The following is a 26,042-nucleotide window of genomic DNA, read 5'->3' on the forward strand; positions in this document are numbered from 1 at the left end:
CCACCCGCCCTCTCAGGTGTGAGCAACGTCCCTCCAGACAGGCTCTCTGGCCACTGCCTGTTCCTCCGCTACAGACAGCAGATTGGCCACGTCAAAACCCTCAGGACAGACCTCTGGGTATGTCAGCACATGGAAGGCTGAGCCCATCATGGCCACGGAGTAAGTCAGGATGAATCTCTCCAGCTCTGAACCCCTGCTCTGTCCCAGGCTCCCCATCCTACGTCTCAATGAGCCATGTCCCGAGGGGTTCCTGGGTAACTCCCCACTTCCTCCTGAACCACAAAGGGGAAGGTGTGGTGACCACAGGACAATCAGCTGGGCAGAGAAGAGAGGACCTCAAAGATGGTCAGGAAGAACATGAGAGACCCTGAGCTCCAGCTCAGCCGCCACACCCCAGTGACTCATAGAGTGACCGAGAACTGTCCCTTTGACTATGGGACTCACAGCCCCCACTGAGCAACCAGCACAGGCCTCTCCTCCCAAGAGGCATGAGAGATTCACCCTGCACACCTCCAGGAAGGACAGTTTCCTCTGGGATACCCAGGTCCTGAATGTCCATCCTTGGAAGCTGCAGCCAAGCTAGACACGATTAGAGAAAGGAAGGGTCCCTCTCACCAGGCAACACACAGCTCACCCGCAGCACAATGGGGCATCACTGTGACAGGGACCTAGTGCAGCTGCAGCCTCCTGCACTGAAGGGGAGAGCCAGATGGGGATGAAAGAGGGCAAAGGGCGTGAATGTGCACCCCGACCCAGAGCCTTGGGGATAGCAGGAGGCTGAGGCTAAGGACTGTGCTTCCCCAACCTGCAGGGTATGTGTGTGACTGTGTGGGTCTGTGTGTGTCTCTTCTCTATGTGTGTGTGTGTGTGTGTGTGTGTGTGTCTGCACAATGTGTGTGTTGAGGTTTGGTGAAGGAATCACTTCTGAAAAAGGCAGAGGCCTCCACAATTCCCTGGGACCTGAACCATAGACAAAAGGAAAAACAGAAGGAGGGACAAGGAGGCAGGACTGAGAGAGGAGGGAACAGAGAGGTGTCCTGGGCCTGACCCCGCCCATGAGCTTGAGAAGTGCTCCTGCCCCAGGAAGAGGCTCAGCGCAGAAGGAGGAAGGACAGCACAGCTGACAGCCGTGCTCAGGAAGCTTCTGGATCCTAGGCTCATCTCCACAGAGGAGAACACGCAGGCAGCAGAGACCATGGGGCCCCTCTCAGCCCCTCCCTGCACACAGCGCATCACCTGGAAGGGGCTCCTGCTCACAGGTGAGGAGACAACTTCCTGGGAGAGGACAGGAGGAGGAAGCAGAGTCACTGGATGGGGTCTCCTGGAGAGGATGGATTCTAAAAAATAAAAGAAATCAGCACTTTGGGAGGCTGAGGTGGGTGGATCACGAGATCAGGAGTTCAAGATCAGTCTGGCCAACACAGTGAAGCCCTGTCTCTACTAAAAATACAAAAAATTAACCAGGTATGGTGGTGTGCCCCTGTAATCCTAGCTACTTGGGAGGCTGAGGCAGGAGAATCACGTGAACCCGGGAGACAGAAGTTGCAGGGAGCCGAGATAGCGCCACTGCACGCCGGCCTGGGCAACAGTACGAGACTCCGTCTCAAAAAAAAAAACAGAAAAAAAAAGAGAAAAGAAAAAAAGGAAAGAAGGCTCTGTTGGAGCCTGGATAGGGGAAAATACGCCAGAGAGGGACAGGGGTCATAACAGGAAAGCCACATTGAACCGGAATTGGTAAGAGGTAGGAAAAACTTAAGTGTTCTGTTTTCCTGATTAATCATCAGGGGCCGCCACATTTTGAAAAATGATAATAATAACTATATCAGATGATACTTCAAATAAAAATATAAGCAGGGCATGAAACACTGTCCTCAGCAAAAAACCTCAACAATTGGGGTAAAAAAAAAACACCCAGGGCGCGGAGGGCCCTGAGAACTCTCGCATCTACAGGAGTCTGCAGCCTGTTCCAGGCACTGGGGTGCAACCAAGATCACAAAAGTCCCTGTCCTCATGGAGCTCACGCTGTCAGGGGGAGGAAGACAGAGATGCAAAGAGATCTGGAATGTGAGGTCAGGTGTTGACAAGAACCCTGGAGGGAGCAGAGCAGGGAAAGGTCAGAAAGGGAAGACCCAGGGTCTCTGAAGGAGGTGTCAGGAAAGAAGTCTAAGGATGCTCTGATGTGAGCAGGACCTGAGGGCAGTGTGGAGTGGGCCATGCGAACCCCTGGGGAAGAGGATTCCAAACAGAAAAATGCCAAGGTCAGAAGTGTTGAAGGAATGGGGGTCATGCTGCTGACCTTGACCTAGTAGGACAGTAGGACATACACACATACACACACAAACACAGATGCCCTTCCTGTGCGCGTGTCTGTGTTTGTATGTGTGTGTGTGTGTGTGTCTGTGTCTTCAAGGCTGAGGATTGAAGAGACCTTCTCAGGACCCAGGGCCGCATCTTTTCACCCCAGTACATAGGTCTCAATATTAACTGATCTCTCTCTACCTCCTAGCATCACTTTTACACTTCTGGAACCCGCCCACCACGGCCCAAGTCATGATTGAAGCCCAGCCACCCAAAGTTTCTGAAGGGAAGGATGTTCTTCTACTTGTCCACAATTTGCCCCAGAATCTTGATGGCTACTTCTGGTACAAAGGGCAAATCACGGACGTCCAGCATTACATTACAGCATATGCAGCACACCGTCAAATAATTACATCTGGGCCTGCATACACTGGACGAGTAACACTATATTCCAATGCATCCCTGCTGATCCAGAATGTCACCCAGGAGGACACAGGATCCTACACCTTAGAAATCATAAAGCGAGTTGATGAGACTAGAGGAGTAACTGCATATTTCAACGTCACCTTATACCGTGAGTGATTCCACATGATCCCTGGGTGTTGGGGGGCAGGGGTCATTTCTACTTCACACACACAGGATTTTCAGGCCTGGACTGTGCCTGTGTCCCTCTCTGCATTATGTCCCATGCTGGGGTTTGGGCATTTAGTTCAGGAAACATGCACAGGAGACAAACTTCAACAGATCAGAATTCCTTTCCCCTTTCCAGACCCTGCAGACACTTGCTGCAGAGGAAGGACAGTCTGATGGGGGGACTCAGCAGCAGGAGATCAGTCTCAGTCAAGCTCCTCATGCCCTCTTCGTAAATTTCACCCTGAGAGACCCTGGAGAACTGAGAAGGGCTTGGCCTGAGGGGCCCCTGAGATACTCTCAGAGAAGCTCAGCCCTAGAAGCCTCAACCCCAGAACCCTGTCCCTAAATCCTTACTCTAGATAAAGCTGAGGAGCCTGTGCCAGGGCTGGGCTGTGGCTTCTTCGGCAGCACTTACTGGGACCAAGGATTTACCAGCTGTCTGAGGACTGTGTCTCCTGGAGCTGCTCACCAGCCAGGGCTCAGCCCTCAGAGCCTCATCTGGGCAACGACAGACCTTTCTTCACCTGACTCTCAGAGTGGAGAGGACAGAAAGACAAGCTTTGTAGACCATTAGCCAACTGCCTTGGGAGGCTTAGGACAGTCCGTAGAACGTCTAATGTCTCCAGAAGCAGAAACAGAAGAGAGAACATGTACCTGGTAGCAGCTTGTCCACAGGGATCTGACCTAAAGGTGCTTTCTCATGGAAGCAAATGAGTAATAAATGCTGTTTGTGTGAACACCTCCACTGTGCCAAGCATTAGGTCAGGTGACTGTGAATAATATAAAATTTATTCACAGATAGCATGAAAAGCCACAGTCCACTTGCCATTTAGCTTATTTGATTGAGAGAAAACTGAGGCACAGGAAGGCACAGTCACTGAACCAGAGTCACACAAACACAAAGGGGAGATCAGGGTCACATGAGGTCTGTCTGCAGCCACAGGCCCATCCTCTCCTCCACCAGAAGTGAGGGCCTACTGGGTTCCAAGGACCCCATAGTCATTTATTGGCTCAAATCCTCTCTTCTTAGTCATCCAAACCTCAGAGGAGTGAGAGCAAATGGTCAGCTGAGTAGTCTGTACCCCAGAACTAAATCACCTGCCTCAACCGTCAGAGTCAGTGCAAAAAACTGTCCAGGCCTCCCCCATAGATCTTCACCCCCATCACTGAACCCGAAATCCTGTGTTTCCCAAAGTGTCCATGTCACTGTTATGATAGGATCAAGGAAAGGACCTTGTTTTCTTTCCGCACTCACACCCTACACCAGCACAGGCCCAGCGAGAGACACACTCAGGAGCTCTCACATAACAAATGAAGGAATCGAATGAAGAAATGAATGATTCAAAACCTCTTTAGAGACGGGATCTTGGACACAGAGTCCTACGAGGTTCTAGCCACACCTGTCCCTTGTCCTTCAGAGGCTGACACCCATGTTTCATCCCCCCACTACCTCCTGCCCCTAAAGCCACCCCACCTCATGTAACTCTGAAGCTCTTTGGCCACCGGAGGGTTCTCAGGGCTCCTTGGTCCTGGACTGTGGAACTGGGGGCACCTGGTCCCTGGGGTCTCTGAAGTCAGTGTAGCCCTCACTGCTCACTGCCATGGTGTCTCTGCCTCTCTCTGCTTCTCTGTGTCCCTCATCTTCCTCCCACTTCATTCTGACTGGCAAGCCCTGTCCTGCACAGCTTCTTCCTCCACCCCTAGGCCTTCCGCAGACACTCCCTCTAACTAGGCTGGCTGTTCTGTTCCCTTCCCACTAACACTGTGGCCTGGCCCACCTCCCAGGAAATAGGAAAGGTGCAGAAATCACTGGAGTTGCCACTCCTGCCAGGCTTCATCTCGAGCCAATGTCCCCAGGTCACTAAGAGAATGACCTTCCACTGTATTCCCATCCAGGGCTCTTTCCCTTTGTGAGGCTGACCTGTGGACAAGACCATGGGACAGGGATAGGCAGTTCCTCCATCCACTCTTAGAATTGCCAGACAAGTTCTTCTGGCCTCCTGCACAAAAAAGAAAAAAAAATTATTGTAATGGCGATTTGTAGTAAGGAAAGATTTAACGACTCCAGGACTGCCAAACAGGAGGATGGAGGTTTATTATTACTCAAATCAGCCTCCCCAGGGGATCAGGGGTTAGAGATTTTCAAGGATAGTTTCAGGGGCACAGGACTAAAAAATGAGTACTGCTGATTGTTTGGTGATGGAATCATGCGGGCGGAGGGAAATGATCTGTTTGTGCTTGAATCCACCTATAGGTAAGGACCACATGACTGGCTGAGCCATTAGTCATAGGTATGGATGAGGTCAGCTGGTTGCCAGAATGCAAAAGAATGAGAAACATCTCAAAAGACCAATCTCACGTTCTACAATAGTGATGTTATCTACAGGAGCAATTAGTTACAAATTTTGTAAACTCTGGCCAAATGACATTTGAGCAGTCAGGGATTATAGAAACTGTGCCTACATTTTAGCAGAATTCAGTTCCCTCCTATCATCTTAACCTCATGGTCTTTCACTAGTTTTACAAAGGCAGTCCCTGGGCAAAGTAAGGGTGTTAGTTTTATGGAGGAACTATTATCATTCTTGCTTCAAAGTTAAACCATAAACTAAATTCCTCCCAAGGTTAGCCTGGCCTATGCCCAGGAATGAGTGAGGACAGCCAGCCTGAGACTAGATGCCAGATGGAGTCAGCCATGATAGTTTGCTGTCACTGTTGTAATCTTTGCACTGACTCACCAGGGTGTCAGGGGCTGGATAGGCCTGCAGTCCCCAAAGCCCATGGGCTCATTTCACCTGTTTCACTCGTGACTCCATCCTCAACCTGCCATGGAGCTCACATTCTCCGGTCACTTCCTAGAGACTTCTGGCTTCCTGTCAGGCACATAACAAGCTTGAAATTTGTCACTCCGTTCTAACACTAAGGAAAAAGCTGAACAAACTCAAAAGTCAACAAGTCGCTAAAATCCCTCAGAGATGGCTGGGCACAGTGGCTCAGACCTATAATCCCAGCACTTTGGGAGACTGAGGAAGTTACAAGGTCAGGAGATAGAGACCATCCTGGGTAACATGGTGAAACCCCGTCTCTAATAAAAATACAGAAATTTAGCCAGGTGTGGTGGCGGGCGCCTGTAGTCCCAGCTACTTGGGAGGCTGAGGCAGGAGAATGGCATGAACCCAGGAGGCGGAGCTTGCAGTGAGCTGAGGTCATGCCACTGTACTCCAGCCTGGGCGACAGAATGAGACTCTGTCTCAGAAACAAAAAATTGCTGTTAGAGAAATGAAGAATGCTTTTGATGCTTACTGGTAGATTGCACACAGCTGAGGAAGGAATCCCTAGCTTGAGGATGTGTCAATAGAAACTTCCAAAACTGAAACAGGAAAGTCCAAAAACAGTGGGTAAAAAAAAGTGGAACAACATATTCAACTTCATATTTAATATGTTTTGACAATAGCAATTTTTAAGTTTTGTAGTTGTGGGACAACTACAAAGGCTGTAACATTCATGTAATGGGAATACTGGTGGTTTTGGGGACCAGTTGGAGGTGGCCAGGTGGGCGCTATCTGATGGTTTTACTGCCTGTGCCACATACAACTGTTTCCTCATGATGATGTCGTTTTCATTAGTTGGAGTTCTTCTTGTGGGGAGACACACGAGCCATTGGCATCTCACTTAGACTCTTCCTAATTTACAGAAACTTACACTCTAGTGGTGTTTCCTGAGCTTAAGAGAAAATGAAGAAAGCATTTCACATACCTGTTTTGGGGTCCTCCCCATTTTTCCTAACTCTGCAGAGAAATTAGAAGCAGGGAGTTCTTTCTATATTTACTAATATAACACACATCGCTTCTTTTAATTTGGCATCATTCCTCCCTTTATCTAATTGACACACTGACCAGTTCTGTCCTTTTAAAGGGACTCTCTCTACTTAAGGAGTTGCTAATTTCAAATCACCTTTGGCATCTTTCTTTGAGCATCATGTGATCCTGCTGGAATTCATGGCACACCCAAACCTTATTTTGGTCTCAAGAGAAATACTACTACCAGCAATTGATCTTAGATGTTTGAACCATCAGTAAAAATTTCCACTTATGAAAACATTTTAATGTTTCCTCTAAATTTTTTTTTGTTGTTACTACAGTCAGAACATGATATGAGGTCTAAACCCCGGACAACTTTATATGGGAAAATTCCAGTATTACAAATTGAGCATCCCAAATCCAGAAATCCAAAATCTGAAATGCTCCAAAGCTCAACACTTCTGTCCACTGATGTGATGCCAAAAAGAAGTGCTCACTGGCGCATTTTGGATTTTAAATTTTTCAGATTTGGGATGCTAAACAAGTACATATACTGGAAATATTCCAAAAAAGAAATTAGGAATCCAAAACGCTTTGTTTTTAGCTTTCTGCATAAGGAACACTTTATCTGTATGAGGTGCATAGAGTAGTCAAACTCAGAATCAGAGAGTAGAATGTCTAATGAGAGAAAGTATCTGCAAGACTTCTTCCCAAATATTGATCTAATATCCACCAAACACATATGGTCCATGAGGGCCAGACTTCCATCATCAGTCCATGTTCGCCCTTTCCACCACTCAGTTCTGCATTTGCAAACATCCTCATGTATTTCTAGAAAAATCCACAGGATCCTCGCCTGCCCTCTACAGGGAGAGGGGAGCATCATGGACCCAGAACAGGGAACACGGTCTTGGTCCGAAGCTATCAGCTCTTGCCTGTCCCCTTCACTGTTTGTAAGTCATTCCTTGGACTCTCCTCTATCTTTAGAGGTCACTGGCTCAAGTCAGTCACTATGAGACACCTGGGAAAACTGCCCCACCTTGTGGCTCCACTGCCTGATGACTGAACTGACCTCCAGGCTTGACTCTGGTCTCTCCCCTGTGTTATTTCTGCTGAAGTACCCAGTCCCAGGCCAGGCTTTCCAGTACCCAAAGGGTTTAAGGACAATGGGAAGTTCCATCATCCATCTCTAGGATGTCCTTGGAAAGGGAAGCTGCAGAGAAAACATACCTCAGGGGGCAAAGTAAGACTGAAAGTAAGAAGATCCCAGAACTGCATGCTCCAAGTGAGGACCACAAGGTGGGCCAGGCAGGCAGTTGGAGGCGGAGGGACTCACAGAGGCATCAGGGGCTGTGACTGCTGGTCCTGTGTCTTTCCATGACCCAATACTACTGCTCGATTCACACTTAAGAAAGTCTGTGCTTCTCCCATATAAAGCAGGCAGCCTCACAATCTCTGAGTCCTCAGATTGCCATGCATCTGTCTTGTAACACACACACCTGCCATGGGCTTTTAAGGACTTGGGTGGGCTGAGAGATGGGAAATGCCAACTCTGATTAAAAAATGCCTTTGGAGGAATGAAAGTTGCCACACAGGGCAATCTTCTCTCTGTTTTCTGCACAGTGGAGACTCCCAAGCCCTACATATCTAGCAGCAAGTTAAACCCCATGGAGCACACGGATATTGTGAGATTAACCTGTGATCCTGAGACTCCGGACGCAAGCTACCTGTGGTGGATGAATGGTCAGAGCCTCCCTATGAATTACAGGTTGCAGCTGTCCAGAAGTAACAGGACCCTCTTTATATTTGGTGCCACAAAGGATATTGCAGGACCCTATGAATGTGAAATACGGAAGGCAGTGGGTGCCAGCCGCAGTGACCCATTCACCCTGAATCTCCTCTGTGAGTATCTTCTGTTCCTCTGGGAGCCAGGCTGCCATCCCAAATACACATGGCCAGAGGCCAGGTTTCTTAGTCCCTCTCAGGTCCAAGTACAGAGACCTTTACCCCTGGACATCAAAGCTGGCCATGACCTTCTGCCCCAGGCAAACCAGAGTAGGCCTAGGCTTGATCAACAATAGGAGAAAAGAGGCTGCTCCTGTCATGGGAGACTCAGGGTCCACAGCTTGTGATGGGAGAAACAGGTGAATGTCTCAGGCTCCAGATCAGTGAACGCAGCGGGGATTTGGCTGGGACTTCAATGTTGCGACTTGGCTCACAGGGTCACTGTGGCCCTTCCACAAACGAGGATTTTCCCTTCCCTCTGACAATATCACCTGTGACTTCATTCTCTTTGCTCCAGATGGTCTGGATGCCCCCACCATTTCTTCCTCATATACCTATTACCATACAGGGGAAGTCCCCAAGCTCTCCTGTCTCACAGACTCTCACCCACTGGCAGAGCATTCTTGGCTGATCGATGGGAAGGTCCAGCAATCAGCACAAGTGTTCTTTATCTCCCAAATCACTAAAACATATAGAGGGGTCTATGTCTGTTTCATCCATAACTCAGCCACTGGTAGAACAAATCTCATAATCAAGAGGATCTTAGTCCCTGGTAAGTGGATCCCTGGAGCATTGGCAATATGTGTTCCAGTGCAGTCTGTCTAGCTATCAGGGAAGAGCCACCTGCCCTCTACAAAGGGAAAGGGAAATTCAAAATCCTGGACAGGGAATATGTTTCTGCTACAAAACCACCAGCTTTTGCCTGTCCCCTTCACTCTTTCTAGATCATTGTTTAGACTATACACTAACAGTGAACAATCTGAAAGGAAATTAAGGAAAGAATTTCAATTCACATTAACATCAAAAGGAATCAAATATTTTGGAATATGTTTAACCAAAAAGGTCAAATGATTATCCCTGAAAACTACAAAACATTCCTGAAAGAAATTAAAGACGATATCAATATATGGAAAGACATTTCATTTTCATGGATTGGAAGAATCAATATTGTTAGAAAGACAATAATACCCAAGTGAGTTGAAAATTCAATGCAACTCCTACCAGAATCCCAGTAACATTTTTTTGCAGAATTAGAAAACTCTGTCCTAAATCTGACCTGACAGGCCCTTGTTAGTGACTGCCACAACAGAAACACTGAGAAAAAGATGCAACCACGAAAAGGTGGAAAGTTCTGATGACATAGAAAATAGCAATCAGCCTTTCTCACATCCCAAAACCTTCAAAAATATACGAGTGCAGCATGGCCAGTATGGAATTGACTGAAAACTAATCAACAAGCTAGAAACATGGTGAAAGAAAAAAAAAAAGAGCAAGGATATATTTGTCTTATCACCTCCCACTTTTGCCTGCTAATCTGATGCTGAAAAGAAATGCTCATTGAAGGATTTTGGATTTTGAATCTTTCAGATTTGGGATGCTAAACCAGTAAGTATGTGACAAATATTTCAGAATCAAAAAATGTCGGAAATCCAAAACACTTTTTGTCCTAAGTCTTATGCAGAAGAAGTACTCAATCTGTGTCAACTATAGGCATCAAGCTGTACAGCAGATCTCTAGAATCTCCCCACCTTGCATAACTGAAACTGCACAGCCATGAACAACTTCTGATTCTCCCCACTCCCAGCTCCTGGCAACCAGCAGTCTCTTCTCATATTCACTCTGGAATCCACTTACATGAGGTCCCTAGAGTAGTCGAAACCACGGAATCTGAGAGTAGAATGTCCAATGAAAGAAAATATTTGAAAAACTTCTCTCCAAATTTGTCTCATGTCCATCAAACACACATGGCCCATGAGGACCAGATTTCCAGCAGTTCATTCCCACTCTTTCAACCAGTCAGTTCTGCATTTGCAAATGTCCACATGTATTTCTGGAAAGATCCACATGGTCCTCACCCGCCCTCTGCAGAAGGAGAGGAAACTTAAGGAACCCAGGACAGGGAACATGGTTCTGCTCCAAAGCCACCAGCTCTTGCCTGTCCCCTTCACTCTTCCTAGATCATTCCTTGCACTCTGCTCTATCTTTAGAGGTCACTGGTTCAAGTAAGTCATCATGAAACACATGCAAAAAACTGCCCCACCTTGTGCCTCCACTGCCTGATGACTGAACTGACCTCCAGGCTTGACTCTGGTCTCCCCTGTGTTATTTCTGCTGAAACATCCAGTCCCAGGCCAGGCTGTTCAGTATCTTCAGGGTTTCAGGACACTGGGAAGTCCCATTATTACTCATCTCTAGAATGTCCTTGGAAATGGAAGCTGCAGGGAAATCACATCTAGGGGGGAAAAGTAGGATGGAATTTGGAAAGGGCCCATCAGTTGCACATTCCAGGTAAGGAACCCAAGGTGAGCCAGCCAGTCAACTGATGATGGATTGACTGGGAGGGGTACCAGGGGCTGTGACTCCCACTGATGTGTCTGTCTATGACCCAACACTGCTGCTCAATTGACCCTTGAGAAAGTCTGTGCTTCCCTAAGACAGAGCAGGCGGCCTCACAGTCTTTGAGCCCTTAGATAATCATGCATCTGTCTTGTGACACACGCACCAGCTATTGGCTTTCAAGGACTTGGGTGGGCTGAGAGGTGGGAGATGCCACTCCGATTGAAGGATGCCTGTGGAGGAATCAAATGTGCCACACAGGACAATCTTCTCTCTGTTACCCACACAGCGAAGACGCCCAAGCCCTACATCACCATCAACAACTTAAACCCCAGGGAGAATAAGGATGTCTTAGCCTTCACCTGTGAACCTCAGAGTGAGAACTACACCTACAGGTGGTGGCTAAATGGTCAAAGGCTCCCGGTCAGTCCCAGGGTAAAGCGACCCATTGAAAACAGCATCCTCATTCTACCCAGTGTCATGAGGAATGAAACAGGAGCCTATCAATGTGAAATACGGGAACGATATGGTGGCATCTGCAGTGACCCAGTAACCCTGAATGCCCTCTGGGAGTATCTTTTGTTCCTCTGTGGGCCAGGACACCACCTTAAATCCAAACGACCAGAGGCCAGGCCTCTCAGTCTCTCACCGGTCCAAGTATAGACAACTTTGTTTCTGGACATCCGAGCTGGCCATGACTCCCTGCCCTGGGAAAACCTGAGTAGGCACAGCCTTAACCAATAATATAAGGGAAGGGACGCTCTTGTCATGGGAGACTTGGGGCCCACAGCTTGTGATGGGAGAAACAGGTGAATACCTCAGGCTTCGGCTCAGTGAACATAGAGGGGGTTTGGCTGGGACTTGAGGGTGTGTCTTGGCTCAGAGGGTCACTGTGTCCCTTTAAGAGACCAGGAGCATCCCCTTCCCTGGGATGACATCACCTGTGGCTTTATTCTCTTTGCTCCAGATGGTCCAGACCTCCCCAGCATTTATCCTTCATTCGCCCATTACCATTCAGGAGAACACCTCTACTTGTCCTGCTTCGCGGACTCTAACCCACCGGCGGAGTATTCTTGGACAATTGATGGGAAGTTTCAGCAATCAGGACAGAATCTCTCTATCCCCCAAATTACTACAAAGCATAGCGGGCTCTATGCTTGCTCTGTTCATAACTCAGCCACTGGCAGGAGAAACTCCAAATCCATGAGAGTCAAAGTCTCTGGTAAGTGGATCCCAGCATCCTTGGCCACAGGGTTTTAGGTGGAGTCTATCTGGCTTTCAGAGAAGAGTCAGGAAAACATTTTTATTCCCAGCCTGTGTCCCATGGGCACAAGCAAGTCCCAAATTCTCCTCCTGAACCCTCCCAATTTGTCTCTATAGACTCTCTTCTCCTTGTTTTTCTGTTTTCTCATGGCTGACCTTGTGTCTGGCCTGAGAAAGGTAGGGAGGGGACTTTATCAGCCCTGAGCCCTATGTGGTAGAAGAGGCTTCACAGAGGGACAAGAAGGAGAGTCCTCAAGATCAAGTTGCTTCTCGCTGTCACCAACACATCCCCTTCTGCCACGTCTTTGTTTTCTTGTACCTATACCATGAGCTACAAGGAACATGTGAGGCTTTGAAACAAGCTCACGCTTTTCCCACAAATGAGAGGAGGAAGCCCCTTGGGTGAGGGAGGAGCAGCTCAGACTCTGCTTCTTGCTCTGCTCCGGGATCCTCTGTGACTGGCCCTGCCTGACTGCACCTGGTGAGGGACCAGCATGTGTGGAGAAAGAGCCCTGGTGGCCTATCCTGAATTTGGCTAAATCGAGCTGCCAGTTGAAGCCAAGCCTCCCCCGGGCCAGGCTGCAGGGAAATAAGAAGAGAAGGAGCCTCAGGGCAGACTCCTGAGCTGCATCCTGGCTCTGAAGTCACCCGCTGTATGAGGCTGTGGGCACAGCACGTGGGACGCAGTACGGAGGACAGTGACTGATGCAGTGCTGGAGAAATAGAGAGATTCACCCCTGGGGCTCTGCATGGCAGGAAAGGGGCAGTGCCAAAAAGTGTGTAATTATAGAGAGGGTAAGACTACCAGACACTTTATATATATCTAATATAAGACTTACCATTAACTATTTCTAAGTGTACAATTTAGTGTTGTGTAACCATCACACTATCCATTTCCAGAACTTTTTCCTCTTACCATATTAAACCTCTGTACCCAATAAACAGTAACTCTCACTCCTTTTCCCCCTAACTCTTAGCACCCACCATTGTACTTTCTGTCTCTATGTAGCTGGCTATTCTATCTTTTATAAATGGAATTTTATAATAATTATCCTTTTGTGTCTGGCTTATTTCAGTTAGCATAATATCTTCAAGGTTCATCCATTTTGCATGATGTATTGGATTTTATTCCTTCTTAATGTTGAATAACATTTCAATGTAAAGATACACCTCATTTGCCTACCCACTTCTCTTTCAATGGACTTTTCAGTTGTTTACATGTTTTGGCTGTTGTGAGTAATGCTTCTCTGAACATCAGTGTACAAATATTTGTTCAAATTTCTTTCAATTCTATGGGGAGTATGTCCAGAAGTGGAATTGCTGGATCAAATGATAATTTATTGCTTAATTTTTTGAGAAACAGCCACAGCACTTTTTCCAGTGGCTATAACATTTCCCATTCCCATCAGCAATGCACTAGAGCTCCAATTTTTCCATCTACTTGAAAACACCTATTGTTTTGTATTGCTGTCATTGTTGTTGTTTATCAAAGCCATCCTAAAGTGTGTGAGGTGGTGTAACATTGTGGTTTTGATTTGCATATCTCTAAGTATTCGTGATGCTGAGGAACTTTGCGTGGGCTTATTGGATATTTGTATATCTTCCTTGGAGAAAACTCTATTTTAATCCTTTGTTCATTTATTCATTGGGTTTTTGGAGGTTTGCTGTTGTTGACTTGTAGCTTTTCATGCATTCTGGAAATTGATTTCTTATCACACATATAATTTGCAAATATTTTTATCATTGCATGGGTTGCCTTTTTACTTTCTTGATAATGTTCTTCGATATATAAAAGGTTTTGATTTTTATGAAGTCCAGTTTATCCATTTTATTGTTATGACCAAGAAATCATTGTGAAATCCAGTATCATGAAGCTTTTCTTCTAAGAGTTGTATAGTTTTTGCTCTTACATTTAGATCTTTGATCTATTGTGGGTTAATTTTTGTACATGGTTAGGTAAAGGTTCCATTCTTCTTGCCCTTGGATATCCAGCTTTCCCAATATGATTTGGTGAGAACACTGTCCCTTCCCCATTGAACGATCTTGGCACACTCGATGAAAATCATTTGGCCATATATGCAAGCATTTCTTTCTGGGCTATTATATTTCATTAATTTCCATGTCCTCCTTTATGCCAGTACCACACTGTATTGATTACTGGGGCTTTGTAGCAAATGCTGAAATCAGGAAGTGTGAGTCCTCCAGCTTCATTCTTCCTCTTCAAAGCTGTGTGTCTATTTAGAGTCATGAGATTCAATATAAATTTTAGGACAGATTTTTCTTTTTCTGCAAAAATGTCACTGAGATTCTCATAGGAATTGTATTGAATCTGCAGCTCACTTTGGGTAGCACTGTTCTCCTAACAATATTGAGTCTTCCAATTCATGAAAACAAAATGTCTTTCAATTTATTGATGTCGTCTTTCTTTCCTTCAGCAATATTTTGTAGATTCCAGGTATAATCATTTCACCTTTTTAGTTTAACTTATTCCTAAATATTTTATTCTTTTTGATGTTAATATAAATTGAAATATTTTTCTTAATTTCCCTTCAGATTGTTCATGGTTAGTATATTGAAATACAACTGAAGTTTGAATGTTAATTTTGTATTGTGTAACATTACTGAATTTATTTATTAATTCTAATAGGTTTGTTCCATCTTTAGGATTTTCTACATATAAGTTCAAGTTATCTGTCAACAGAAATAATTTTACTTCTTCCTTCCAATTTGAATGTCTTTTTTAAAATTTTTGCCTAATTTTTCTGACTAGAGCTTTCAATAATATGTTGAATAAAAGTGTCAAAAGCAGACATCCTTGTCTTGTTCCTGCTCATACCAGGAAAGCTTTCAGTCTTTCTCCATTGAGTGTGATGTTAGCATTGGGTTTTTCACATATTGCCATTATGTTGAGGTGGTTTCCTTCCATTCTTAGAATGTTTTTATTATGAAAAAATATTGAATTTCATCAAATGCTTTTATTGATTCAATCTTATTACTGATTATAGTTCTATTCATATTTTTGTGTGTTTCTAAGAGTTTGTCTACTTCATCCACTTTATCCAATTTATTGGCATAAAATTATTTATAGTACTTTCATAATCATTATTTTATAAGAATTGGTAGTAATCGCTCCATTTCTTTTTTTCTTTTTTTTTTTTTTTTTTTTGGAGAGAGAGAGACAGGCTCTCACTCTGTAGGCCAGCCCAGGATGGAATTCAGTGGTGTGATTATGGCTCACCACAGCCTCAAGCTCCTGGGCTCAAGCAATTCTCCTTTTTCAGCCTTCCAAGATGCTATGACTACAGGTGCATGCCACCATGCCCAGCTAATTTGTTTTTTTTTTTTTTGTAGAGACAGGGTCCCCTATGGTTACCTATGCTGGTCCAAACACCTGGTCTCAAGAAATCCTTCTGCTGTGACCTCCCAAAGTGCTAGGATTAAAACATGATCCACCATGCTCAGAGTCCATTTTCATTTCTGATTTTAGTAATTTTAAACTTTTCTCTTTTTTTCTTAGTCAATCTAGTTAGTGGTTGTCAATTTTGTTGATTTTATTTTGAAGAATCTACTTCTGGTTTCATTAATTTCCTCTATTCTTTTTCCATTCTCCATTTTATGTATATCCACTCTAATCCTTATTATTTCCCTCATTCACTGTGCTTGGCTTTAGTTTGTTCTTCTTCCATATCCTGAAGTATTAAAGTAGGTTGTTGACCTAAGATCTTTCTTTTTTTTAATGTGAGAGTTTACAGTTATACATTTGTTGCACAAGACTCAGCTTCTCTGAAACTCTGATTGTTCACTTGAGAACTGCAATGAGAGTGTTTTCTTCATACCATTCTTTTAAAGGTTTAACACAGTCAATGAAACAAAATGCCACACACAGAGGAACCAATGTCAGCTGCTATATTACTACCATCATCATTAGCCTTGAGGTCAAATAGTCCTAGAATCAAATCTCACATCCACCTGTCACTAGCCATACGACACCAGGAAAGTTTTTACACCACTCTAAGCTTCTGTCTTTTCATAGGAAAATGGAAATAATGTCTACCTGACAGGTTATTGTGTGGATTAAATGAGATACAGGTAAAGTATTTAGAACACGGCCTGACACATAGGAAGTGCCCTTCAACTGTACCTATCTTTTTCCGTATGTATATGGAAAAAGAGGTAACACATAAAACACTAGGACATGGTTACTGACTGCTTGTGGGAGAGAAAGACAAAAAGCTAAGTGCAAAGAATCAAGCCTGGTATGTTAGTTTTTACCAACTGAGATGCACCCAAGATGGGATTAGACATACAAGAAAATTGATCAGGGAAGACACCTGTGAGGGAATGTGGGGCAGGCATGAAGGTAGCATGGGAGAACCCACAGACCACTATGCAGAGCTGATTCCTGTGAAAAAGAAAGAAAAAGAAGTTTTAGGTACCAATGCAGTTCTAAGAGTTTTTGCAAGGCTGATGGGGAGTCCTCCAACCAGTCACCCATTAGAGTTAAAGAGAGCCTCAGAGAACTAGGCTTGCTTTCACGCCCTTGCTGGGAGCCTGTGGGAAAGAAGCTTTCTGTGCAAAGGAGGTGGTGAATTTGAAATGCGCTGACCTGGGCCTTCTGTCAATCAGGTCCCTGCCATGGAGACCTGGCAGGGTCTCATTCATGGCTGCCACAACAAAGACATTGAGAAGAAGATGCAACCATGAAAAGGTGCAAAGGTGGCAAGTTCTAATGACATAGAAAATAGCAATCAGCCTTTCTCACATTTGAAAACCTTCCAAAATATCTGAGTGCAGTAGAGAATTGACAGAGGACTGATCACCAACCTAGAAACATGGTGAGAGGGAAAAAAACTGCAAGAATATCATCATCTCCCACCAATTTTCCAACAGAAATAATGTGGTCCTTGAAGAAACAATTCTAGAGTACCTCATGTTACATGCTTGTTCCTGAGGCTCCCCCATGTAAAATAACATCAACTTCATTCCTTCTTTTCTTTTCTTTCCATGACAGCTCCTTCAGGAACAGGACATCTTCCTGGCATTAATCCATTTTAGCAGCCACGATGTCATTTCTGTATTTCAGGAAGACTGGCAGGTATGATGGCCTTTTCTCTCACCCTGGTTCCTGCAGGGCTGACTGCCATGCTTGGGAGAGGGAAAAGACTTATTTGTGTCTGGGACTGGATCTCCTCCTTCCTCCACTAAACTCCTGCTTCTCAACACTAATTCCTGCAGTTCCCTTTCTCCCTGGCCTTTATGCTCCCTGTACTCCACTGTCTTTTAGACATAATTATCTCCAGCCTCTGCTCATCTGTTTCTCAGATTCAGATGAGAAACACAATTCCACATGGTGAAAGCCTCTTCATTATCTTTAACATCTCTCAATAGTGTAATTCTCTCCATTCCCGTAAAGCTCAACCACTTCTCAAACTATTGCTTGACTTCTTGTCTCCAGACTTTGAAACCTTCCTTGCATATGACTGCCTCATTACATTTCTAAAATCTAGTTAATTCACTTAAGAATCTCCAGGTGTCTACTCTAGCCTATTTAATAAGTTCACATTTCTTCTGTTTACTAAGTCTTCTCACTTCCTTTACCTCTACTTCCTAGTTTAATTCCTCCATGCTAATTAGAACTGTCTTCCTACACATCCCTGTCCCTTCACCCATACAGATACAAAATTCTTAATTCCAATCCTATGTCTAAAAACAGAGTGAAATCCCCTCCACCATCTGCACTGCAGATTTAACCACACCCTTCATCACAAGCAACATGTGACCTCGTGGAGAATAAAGACTTTAGGATTAACATGTGAACCTGAGACTCAGAACACAACCTATGTGTGGTTGAGATCTTTTCCGGATGACCAGTTCATGTGTTTAAAAAAGATACAGAAATGAAGAAGGCAAGATCCCTACCCTAGGAGACATAAAGCCTAAGACAGGAAATGAGACCTGAAAATAATCATGATACCAAAATAGAAAAAATTGAATGCCAGAAGAAATCAGAGAAATCTGATGGGAAATAGAGCTACACATTGGAATCACTGGAAAACCTTTTTAAAAGTGATGCTCAAGCCCCACCCATTACTTCCAGTTTAAAGGTCTGGAGAGGGACCCAGGCATTGGTAGTTTTTAAATCTTCCCTGACTCTAGTAACATGTAACAAGTACAGAGAGCTCTTGTAATACGTAGAACTTAAAACTAAGTCAATGATTCTCAGCTAGAAGTACTGGAATTACCTAAGGACTTTTTCAACATACATAAGACTATACTTTTTGGCCGTATTGATGAATTGGCTACACCAAGAACTCAGTGATCCAGTTGAGAAACCGAAGCTTAATGGAAAAGCCACCTTATTTGATATGTTAAATTATATAGAAAGCATTTTCAAATGAGTGATAAGTGATGCTAAACCTTCTCTAAATAATATTTATGGGAATGTTAATAATATGAGTGTTCTAGGCTGGGTGCGATGGCTCATGCCTGTAATCCCAGCACTTTGGGGGGTCGAGGTGGGTGGATCACAAGGTCAGGAGATCGAGACCATCCTGGCTAACACAGTGAAACCCCTTCTATACTAAAAATGCAAAAACAAAATTAGCCGGGTGTGGTGGCAGGCACCTGTAGTCCCAGCTACTCAGGAGGCTGAGGCAGGAGAATGGCATGAACCCAGGAGGCGGAGCTTACAGTGAACTGAGATCGCACCACTGCACTCCAGCCTGGGTGACAGAGTGAGACTCCATCTCAAAAAAATTTTTTTTAAATGAGTATTCTAAAAATTATATGAAATTTCTGGAAATCAAATATGTTATCATAGTGTCGTATGTCACAGAAGTAACTAGATTTCTATGTGAGCTGTGTCTTTACCATAATAAACTCTCATTAGATTTTTAACCATAGTCATTTTAAAACTTTGTCCTTCCCAGACAGTTGCTGTGTTTCTTCCTCAAAGTATTTACAATCAGCTACAGTCTGAAATTGCTTTTTCTTCAAGGAGATTTATGGAAAAGACTCTGACAAGGACTCTTGAATACAAGTTTCTGATAACTTCAAGATCACACCACTGGACTAAGAATTCTCAAAATTTTAATGAACAGGCTGATACCTTCATGAAATTCAAGACAAAGAAGAAAAAAACTCAGTTTTATTGGATGAAATAATCAAAAGAATAATGTTTTCATAATTTTCTATTTGAAAATGTGCTGATTCTTTGAATGTTTTATTCTCCAGATTTATGAATTTTTTCCTTGAGCAATTGGTAAAGCATACTTTTGTAAACAAAAATCGAAACATTTGCTTTTGCTCTCTGAGTGCCCCAGAATTGGGAAACTATTCATGAGTATTCACAGGTTTATGGTAATAAAGTTATTTGCACAAGTTCAGTAAGAATCTGCTCTCTTTATAACAGGACACATTTGAAAACATTGGTTATATTACCAAGGCTTTGACTGGGATGTTATATTTGAGAATATACATAGAATAAACCCATAGGGAATACAGGCAAAGTCTGAAGTTGGCCTTGGTTTGGCTTCCTAGTCTCAAGAGGTTTTTGGAAGTTTAATCTGAGATTCTTATTAAAAACTTCTAGCAAAGCGAAGTTTAAAAACAGCCCCTATGACCCATTGCTACTCTTGCCGCACTTAGGTAAAAAATCTGGGCCTGTTCAGTGAGACTCAACCTATTTTGCAAACAAATTCATCCTACTGGAATTATCTTTGGTAAAAATAGAGACTGCTATAGAGAGAAAAACTATGTTGAAAAGAAAAACTGTAGTACACCTGTTACCAGACTGAACCACTGTTCATTATCTTTGAGTACTTATAATCCACTGGTAGACTGGACTGGACCCTGAATTCTTTTAGTTCTTCCAATTCAATTTTCTCCAATGAAATCATTAGGAACAAGAGCGGCTCTGTTCCTGAAGCCCATATAAGCTGGAGGTGGACAACCCTATGTAAATTTCATGGGAAATCCCTCGTGACTGAGGTGTGGGCCACTAAGATCTCATCAAATATTCAACACCATAAATTAGAGACACTCAAACTGCAAACCACGACAACGAGTTGATGACTTTACACTGTGGACAGCTTTTCTCAAGATGTCAGAACAAGACTATAAATCATGATGAGACTCTTACCTCTCTTAATTTGTCCTTGCTTATGCCTGTCTCCTTTGCTTCCCAGAATAATGCTGTACTTAGGATTTCACAAGAAGTAGCTTCTGAGAGTAAGTTAACAGTGTCAGAAATATCATGTCAACCAGACTTTTTTTTAATATAAGATGAAGTTTCGCTCTTGTTTCCCATGCTGGAGTGCAATGGCACAATCTTGGCTCACTGTCACCTCCACCTCCTGGGTTCAAGTCATTCTCCTGCTTCAGCCTTCCGAGTAGCTGGGATTACAGCCATGCACCACCACGCCCAGCTAATTTTATATTTTCAGTAGAGACAGGTTTTCTCCATGTTGGTCAGGCTGGTCTCGAACACCCGACCTCAGGTGATCGGCACGCCTCAGCCTCCCAAAGTGCTGGGATTACAGGCATGAGCCACCACACCAGGCCCACACATTTTTACATAACAAGAGATCCTTTAATCCACCCAAAGGCTGACATTAGCTGCATCTGTAACACAACTTTTTCCTCAAATGTATGGAGTTTTTTTTAGGCTTCCACTTCTATACTTGCCTATTCTCACTCCCTGTTTTAATTTAACATAGACATGCAATGCTAGATAATTGAATTGCTCTCTACCAGCTGAACAGGGGGGAGCCTGTGCAGTTTCTGACATTTCTTGTTGCACTTGGATAAATACAACGGGTATTACAGGGACTCAGTTGTAAAAATCAATAAATGTGCTGCCTGGTTAAAATGACTAGACTCTTCTGGCTTCTTCTTTGATCTATCCTATTGTAGTTGGTTTGCATCTTGCCTAAGGTGCATATTCCAAACTCTTGATATTTTCCTCCTGATAGTCATACTGGTAGTCTCCCTCGTGTGGTGCAATCCACAGATGTTTTTATTTGTGTGCAGCCATTCTTCAAATATCAAATGGTTTCTCTTGGGCTGGAATTACAAAATCTCAAAGAAATGTGTGATTTATGGGCCAGACTCAGTGGCTCATATCTGTAATCCCAGCACTTTGGGAGGCCAAGGCAGGCAGATCACAAGGTCAGGAGTTTGAGACCAGACTGCTCAATATGGTAAAACCCTGTCTCTACTGAAAATACAAAAATTAGCCGGGCATGGTGGTGCACCCCTTAGTCCTGTAGGGAGACCCCCTGAAACTATTGCTACAGAATAAAAGATGAAATGCTCCTGATTATTGTAAATACAAAATTGCATGCAGGATTGTGTAAAGACAATGCCAGGTTGGGCTGCCAGAATGAGCCTACAGCGCATGATGTGCTTCTGTTATATGGATGGGAGATACAATTATGAGTTTGGAACATAGATTACAAATGCAACGTGATTGGAATACTTCTGATTTTTTTATAACTCCACTCCAATATAATGAGTCTGTTGACAATTGGGAATCAGTAAAATGCCATTTACAAGGAAGTGAAGATAATTTAAGTTTAGACATAAGCAAGCTAAAAGAACAGATTTTTGAGGCCTCTCAAACACACTTAACTGCTTTACCCAGTGCTGAAGTTTTAGACAGCATCTCTGAGGGATTATCTAATCTCAACCCCATTCAATAGGTAAAATCTTTGGGAGGATCCACTATCATTAATTTTGTTCTGTGTATAATTTGTGCTATTGGTTTATTGTTCATATGTAAAATTGGAAAAAATATTCTTCAATCCAATCGTAATCAGTGCCAAGCAATGATTGTTATGGTTCATTTAAATCAGAGAAAAGGGGAAGATGTAGGGAAACCCCCTGAAACTATTGCCACGGAATGAAAGATGAAATGCCCCTGATTATTGTAAATACAAAACTGCATGCAGGATTGTGTGAAGACAAATGCCAGGTTGGGCTGCAAGAAGGAGCCAACAGCACGTGATGTGCTTCCCCCTGCAGAGAACCTCGTAATCCGCCCGTCTCGGCCTCCCAAAGTGCTTGGATTACAGGTGTGAGCCCCCACGCCCGGCCCGGATGTGGACATTTTTAAGAGGCCATTGTTATGTCTCATACAGGTCACTTTCATAAACATCACCCACAACAAAAATGTTTTGCCTTCCTTCCATGTCTCACTTTTCTATCTGCACAAACCACAGTGAAACACACTACCTCTGCTATGAAGTGTCTGGATGACCCTGGGCCACTCATTTGACCGCCCTCAGCCTCTTTCCTCATCTGCAGTGTAAGGCTGACTCTTACTGCATCAGAAAATGACAGTGGAAGAGTAAATTAACATGTGTAAGACATTAGTCACAGAGCCTGCTACCTGATGAGCCCTTGGTAAACATTCCTTTCAGTCCTTTCCTTTCACCTTCCCATTTTTCTTGCCGTCACCCATCTTCTCCTTCAACTCCTTTCTCTTCAGTAACTTACTCAGTCTAATCTGCCAATTAAAGAAGCCACATTTTTTGATGGGGTTGTTTGTTTTTTTCTTGTAAATTTGTTTCAGTTCATTGTAGATTCTGGATATTAGCCCTTTGTCAGATGAGTAGGTTGCAAAAATTTTCTCCCATTCTGTAGGTTGCCTGTTCACTCCGATGGTAGTTTCTTTTGCTGTGCAGAAGCTCTTTAGTTCAATTAGATCCCATTTGTCAATTTTGGCTTTTGTTGCCATTGCTTTTGGTGTTTTAGACATGAAGTCCTTGCCCACGCCTATGTCCTGAATGGTATTGCCTAGGTTTTCTTGTAGGATTTTAATGGTTTTAGGTCTAACATTTAAGTCTTTAGTCCATCTTGAATTAATTTTTGTATAAGGTGTAAGGAAGGGATCCAGTTTCAGCTTTCTACATATGGCTAGCCAGTTTTCCCAGCACCATTTATTAAATAGGGAATCCTTTCCCCATTTCTTGTTTTTGTCAGGTTTGTCAAAGATCAGATAGTTGTAGATATGCGGCATCATTTCTGAGGGCTCTGTTCTGTTCCATTGATCTATGTCTCTGTTGTGGTACCAGTACCATGCTGTTTTGGTTACTGTAGCCTTGTAGTATAGTTTGAAGTCAGGTAGGGTGATGCCTCCAGCTTTGTTCTTTTGGCTTAGGATTGACTTGGCGATGCGGGCTCTTTTTTGGTTGCATATGAACTTTAAAGTAGTTTTTTCCTATTCTGTGAAGAAAGTCATTGGTAGCTTGATGGGGATGGCATTGAATCTATAAATTACCTTGGGCAGTATGGCCATTTTCACGATAAAGTGGGCAAAGGATATGAACAGACACTTCTCAAAAGAAGACATTTACGCAGCCAAGAAACACATGAAGAAATGCTCATCATCACTGGCTATCAGAGAAATGCAAATCAAAACCACAGTGAGATACCATCTCACACCAGTTAGAATGGCTATCATTAAAAAATCAGGAAACAACAGTTGCTGGAGAAGATGTAGAGAAATAGGAACACTTTTACACTGTTGGTGGGACGGTAAACTAGTTCAACCATTGTGGAAGTCAGTGTGGCGATTCCTCAGGAATCTAGAACTAGAAATACCATTTGACCCAGCCATCCCATTACTGGGTATATACCCAAAGGACTATAAATCATGCTGCTATAAAGACACATGCACACGTATGTTTATTGCGGCACTATTCACAATAGCAAAGACTTGGAACCAACCCAAATGTCCAACAACGATAGACTGGATTAAGAAAATGTGGCACATATACACCATGGAATACTATGCGGCCATAAAAAATGATGAGTTCATGTCCTTTGTAGGGACATGGATGAAACTGGAAAACATCATTCTCAGTAAACTATCGCAAGGACAAAAAACCAAACACCGCATGTTCTCCCTCATAGGTGGGAATTGAACAATGAGAACTCATGGACACAGGAAGGGGAACATCACACTCCGGGGACTGTAGTGGGGTTGGGGTTGGGGGAGGGGGGAGGGACAGCATTAGGATATACACCTAATGCTAAATGACGAGTTAATGGGTGCAGGAAATCAACATGGCACATGGATACATATGTAACAAACCTGCACATTGTGCACATGTACCCTAAAACCTAAAGTATAAAAAAAAAAAAAAAAAAGAAGCCACACTACCCATTCTCTCATGACTCTGCTGGAATGTTATTGTGATGTGGTCTGCTATCCACTCAAGGCAATGAGTATTATTTGTATGGAGAGGTCTGTTTGCAACAAAAATCTTTTTATGTTCACACAAAATTTATACACAATTTCTCTTAACTTACACGTACCAGTCTCAATTCTACCCTGTTATTTCATACATGTACTTCATTATTTTATTCTTTGGCCTTTCTCCTTACACCTTAAAAATTAGGATAGTACAAAAACAAAAATAGTGGCCTGGGCCAGAAGAGGCGATTCCTTTAGCAAGATGAATGAATGCTATGTGCAAGGCAGCCCTGAAGCCCATTTCTGGGTTTGGCTTACATCAAAGCCATTTGACTCTAGGACACATTCTTAGATTCCCAGGAGATAATGATTGCCATGGAAGCCACACCCACTCTGAGTATTCCTACTGTTGGGCAAAGGAATGTTTCCAGAATGTTGTGCATTCTGTTTACACCTCCTAAATTCTTCCACTCCTGGAAGTTAAGCTTCACCACTAATCAGATTCATCTCCAGCTGGCCTGCCTGGGCCCTGACCGGAAAATACCTCCCCACTCTGGATGGCTAGGGTGGCACCTTTCTCTATTCCCATGATTATAATAGCTCACACTGATGCAGCACTCACTATGCACCAATCACTATCCTAAGAGCTTTCCAGGTAACTACAGTCCTCACCAAAAATCCTGAGTGTTATCCTCCCCATTTTTACAGAATTAAAAAAAAAACTGAGGCAGAGAAGGATGTGCCCACTGTCACCTAACTCCATAATTCAACCTTACCCTCCACTTCATCTGGTAAGAGGACACTCTAAGATGTACAAGGTCTCCTGAATGACATTCACCTTCAAAAATGATTTTTTCCCCATCTACTTTCAGGATTTGACAAACAGCCAGCATTTTGTTTTCTGTCTCACCCTTCACTTATGCACCTGTTCCCTAAAACTACACTCACAACTGCACAGCCCTGCATAAAAGTTAGCTTTTAGAAACCTCAATCTCTTTTGGAAAAAAGAAAGGCCGGCTTCCAAGTCTCACAAAAAGTCGTCTTTATTCTATTGTCAACTATTTGCATGGCCATTCTCTGGCCACTAATGAGTGCACTAGAAACAGAAAGTGTAATGAGAAGAAAGTAGGAGGAGGGTGAGTTTCTAGATAGACACACAGAGAAAAGATTCCAAATCCAGAAAAATTCATAAAATGCACCCAGGTTGTGTGGCTTTGAGCAATGACAGCCCCACCTGCCACTTTCCATGGCTGTTGGCCTCTTACTTCCTTCCTAACCGGCCCCTCCTGGTCTTGCTTTCTTAGACCAATACAAACAACCTGGGAGCTGGGGTCAGATCAGAGCACACAGCACTGAATGGTAGGGATGGGAAAGACAGAAAAGGAAGACGAGTGTTTGACTCATGAGGACCTGACTCACCTGGGTACACATCACCTAGGAAGGCAATAGATTACTGAAGGGCTTTGCAGGACTCATGGTGGCTATCCAGAGTGACTGACTGAGGCAAGGGT

General features: G+C 43.7%; 1 protein-coding gene across 1 annotated transcript; it reads left to right on the forward strand.

Moving 5' to 3' along the window:
- The first annotated feature begins 1,086 nt into the window (after positions 1 to 1,086).
- Positions 1,087 to 16,203, forward strand: LOC129465412 (pregnancy-specific beta-1-glycoprotein 6-like). The gene is made up of 6 exons (XM_055247470.2): positions 1,087 to 1,259; positions 2,507 to 2,872; positions 8,352 to 8,630; positions 11,359 to 11,658; positions 12,037 to 12,291; positions 15,684 to 16,203. Exons 1-6 carry the CDS (start codon positions 1,196 to 1,198, stop codon positions 15,749 to 15,751), a joined length of 1,332 nt encoding a protein of 443 aa, XP_055103445.1. The 5' UTR covers positions 1,087 to 1,195; the 3' UTR covers positions 15,752 to 16,203.
- The last annotated feature ends 9,839 nt before the right edge of the window (positions 16,204 to 26,042 follow it).

The sequence above is a fragment of the Symphalangus syndactylus genome, chromosome 17 (genome assembly GCF_028878055.3).
Source record: "Symphalangus syndactylus isolate Jambi chromosome 17, NHGRI_mSymSyn1-v2.1_pri, whole genome shotgun sequence".
Lineage (NCBI taxonomy): Eukaryota > Metazoa > Chordata > Mammalia > Primates > Hylobatidae > Symphalangus > Symphalangus syndactylus.

Bases quoted from the DNA above. Each gene is read 5' to 3' on its own strand.
- LOC129465412 (XM_055247470.2), top strand. From the start codon at position 1,196: ATGGGGCCCCTCTCAGCCCCTCCCTGCACACAGCGCATCACCTGGAAG. The intron at 2,873-8,351 runs GTGAGTGATTCC...TTTTCTGCACAG, and splicing joins TTTCAACGTCACCTTATACC to TGGAGACTCCCAAGCCCTAC. The intron at 12,292-15,683 runs GTAAGTGGATCC...TTTTTTTTGTAG, and splicing joins CATGAGAGTCAAAGTCTCTG to AGACAGGGTCCCCTATGGTT.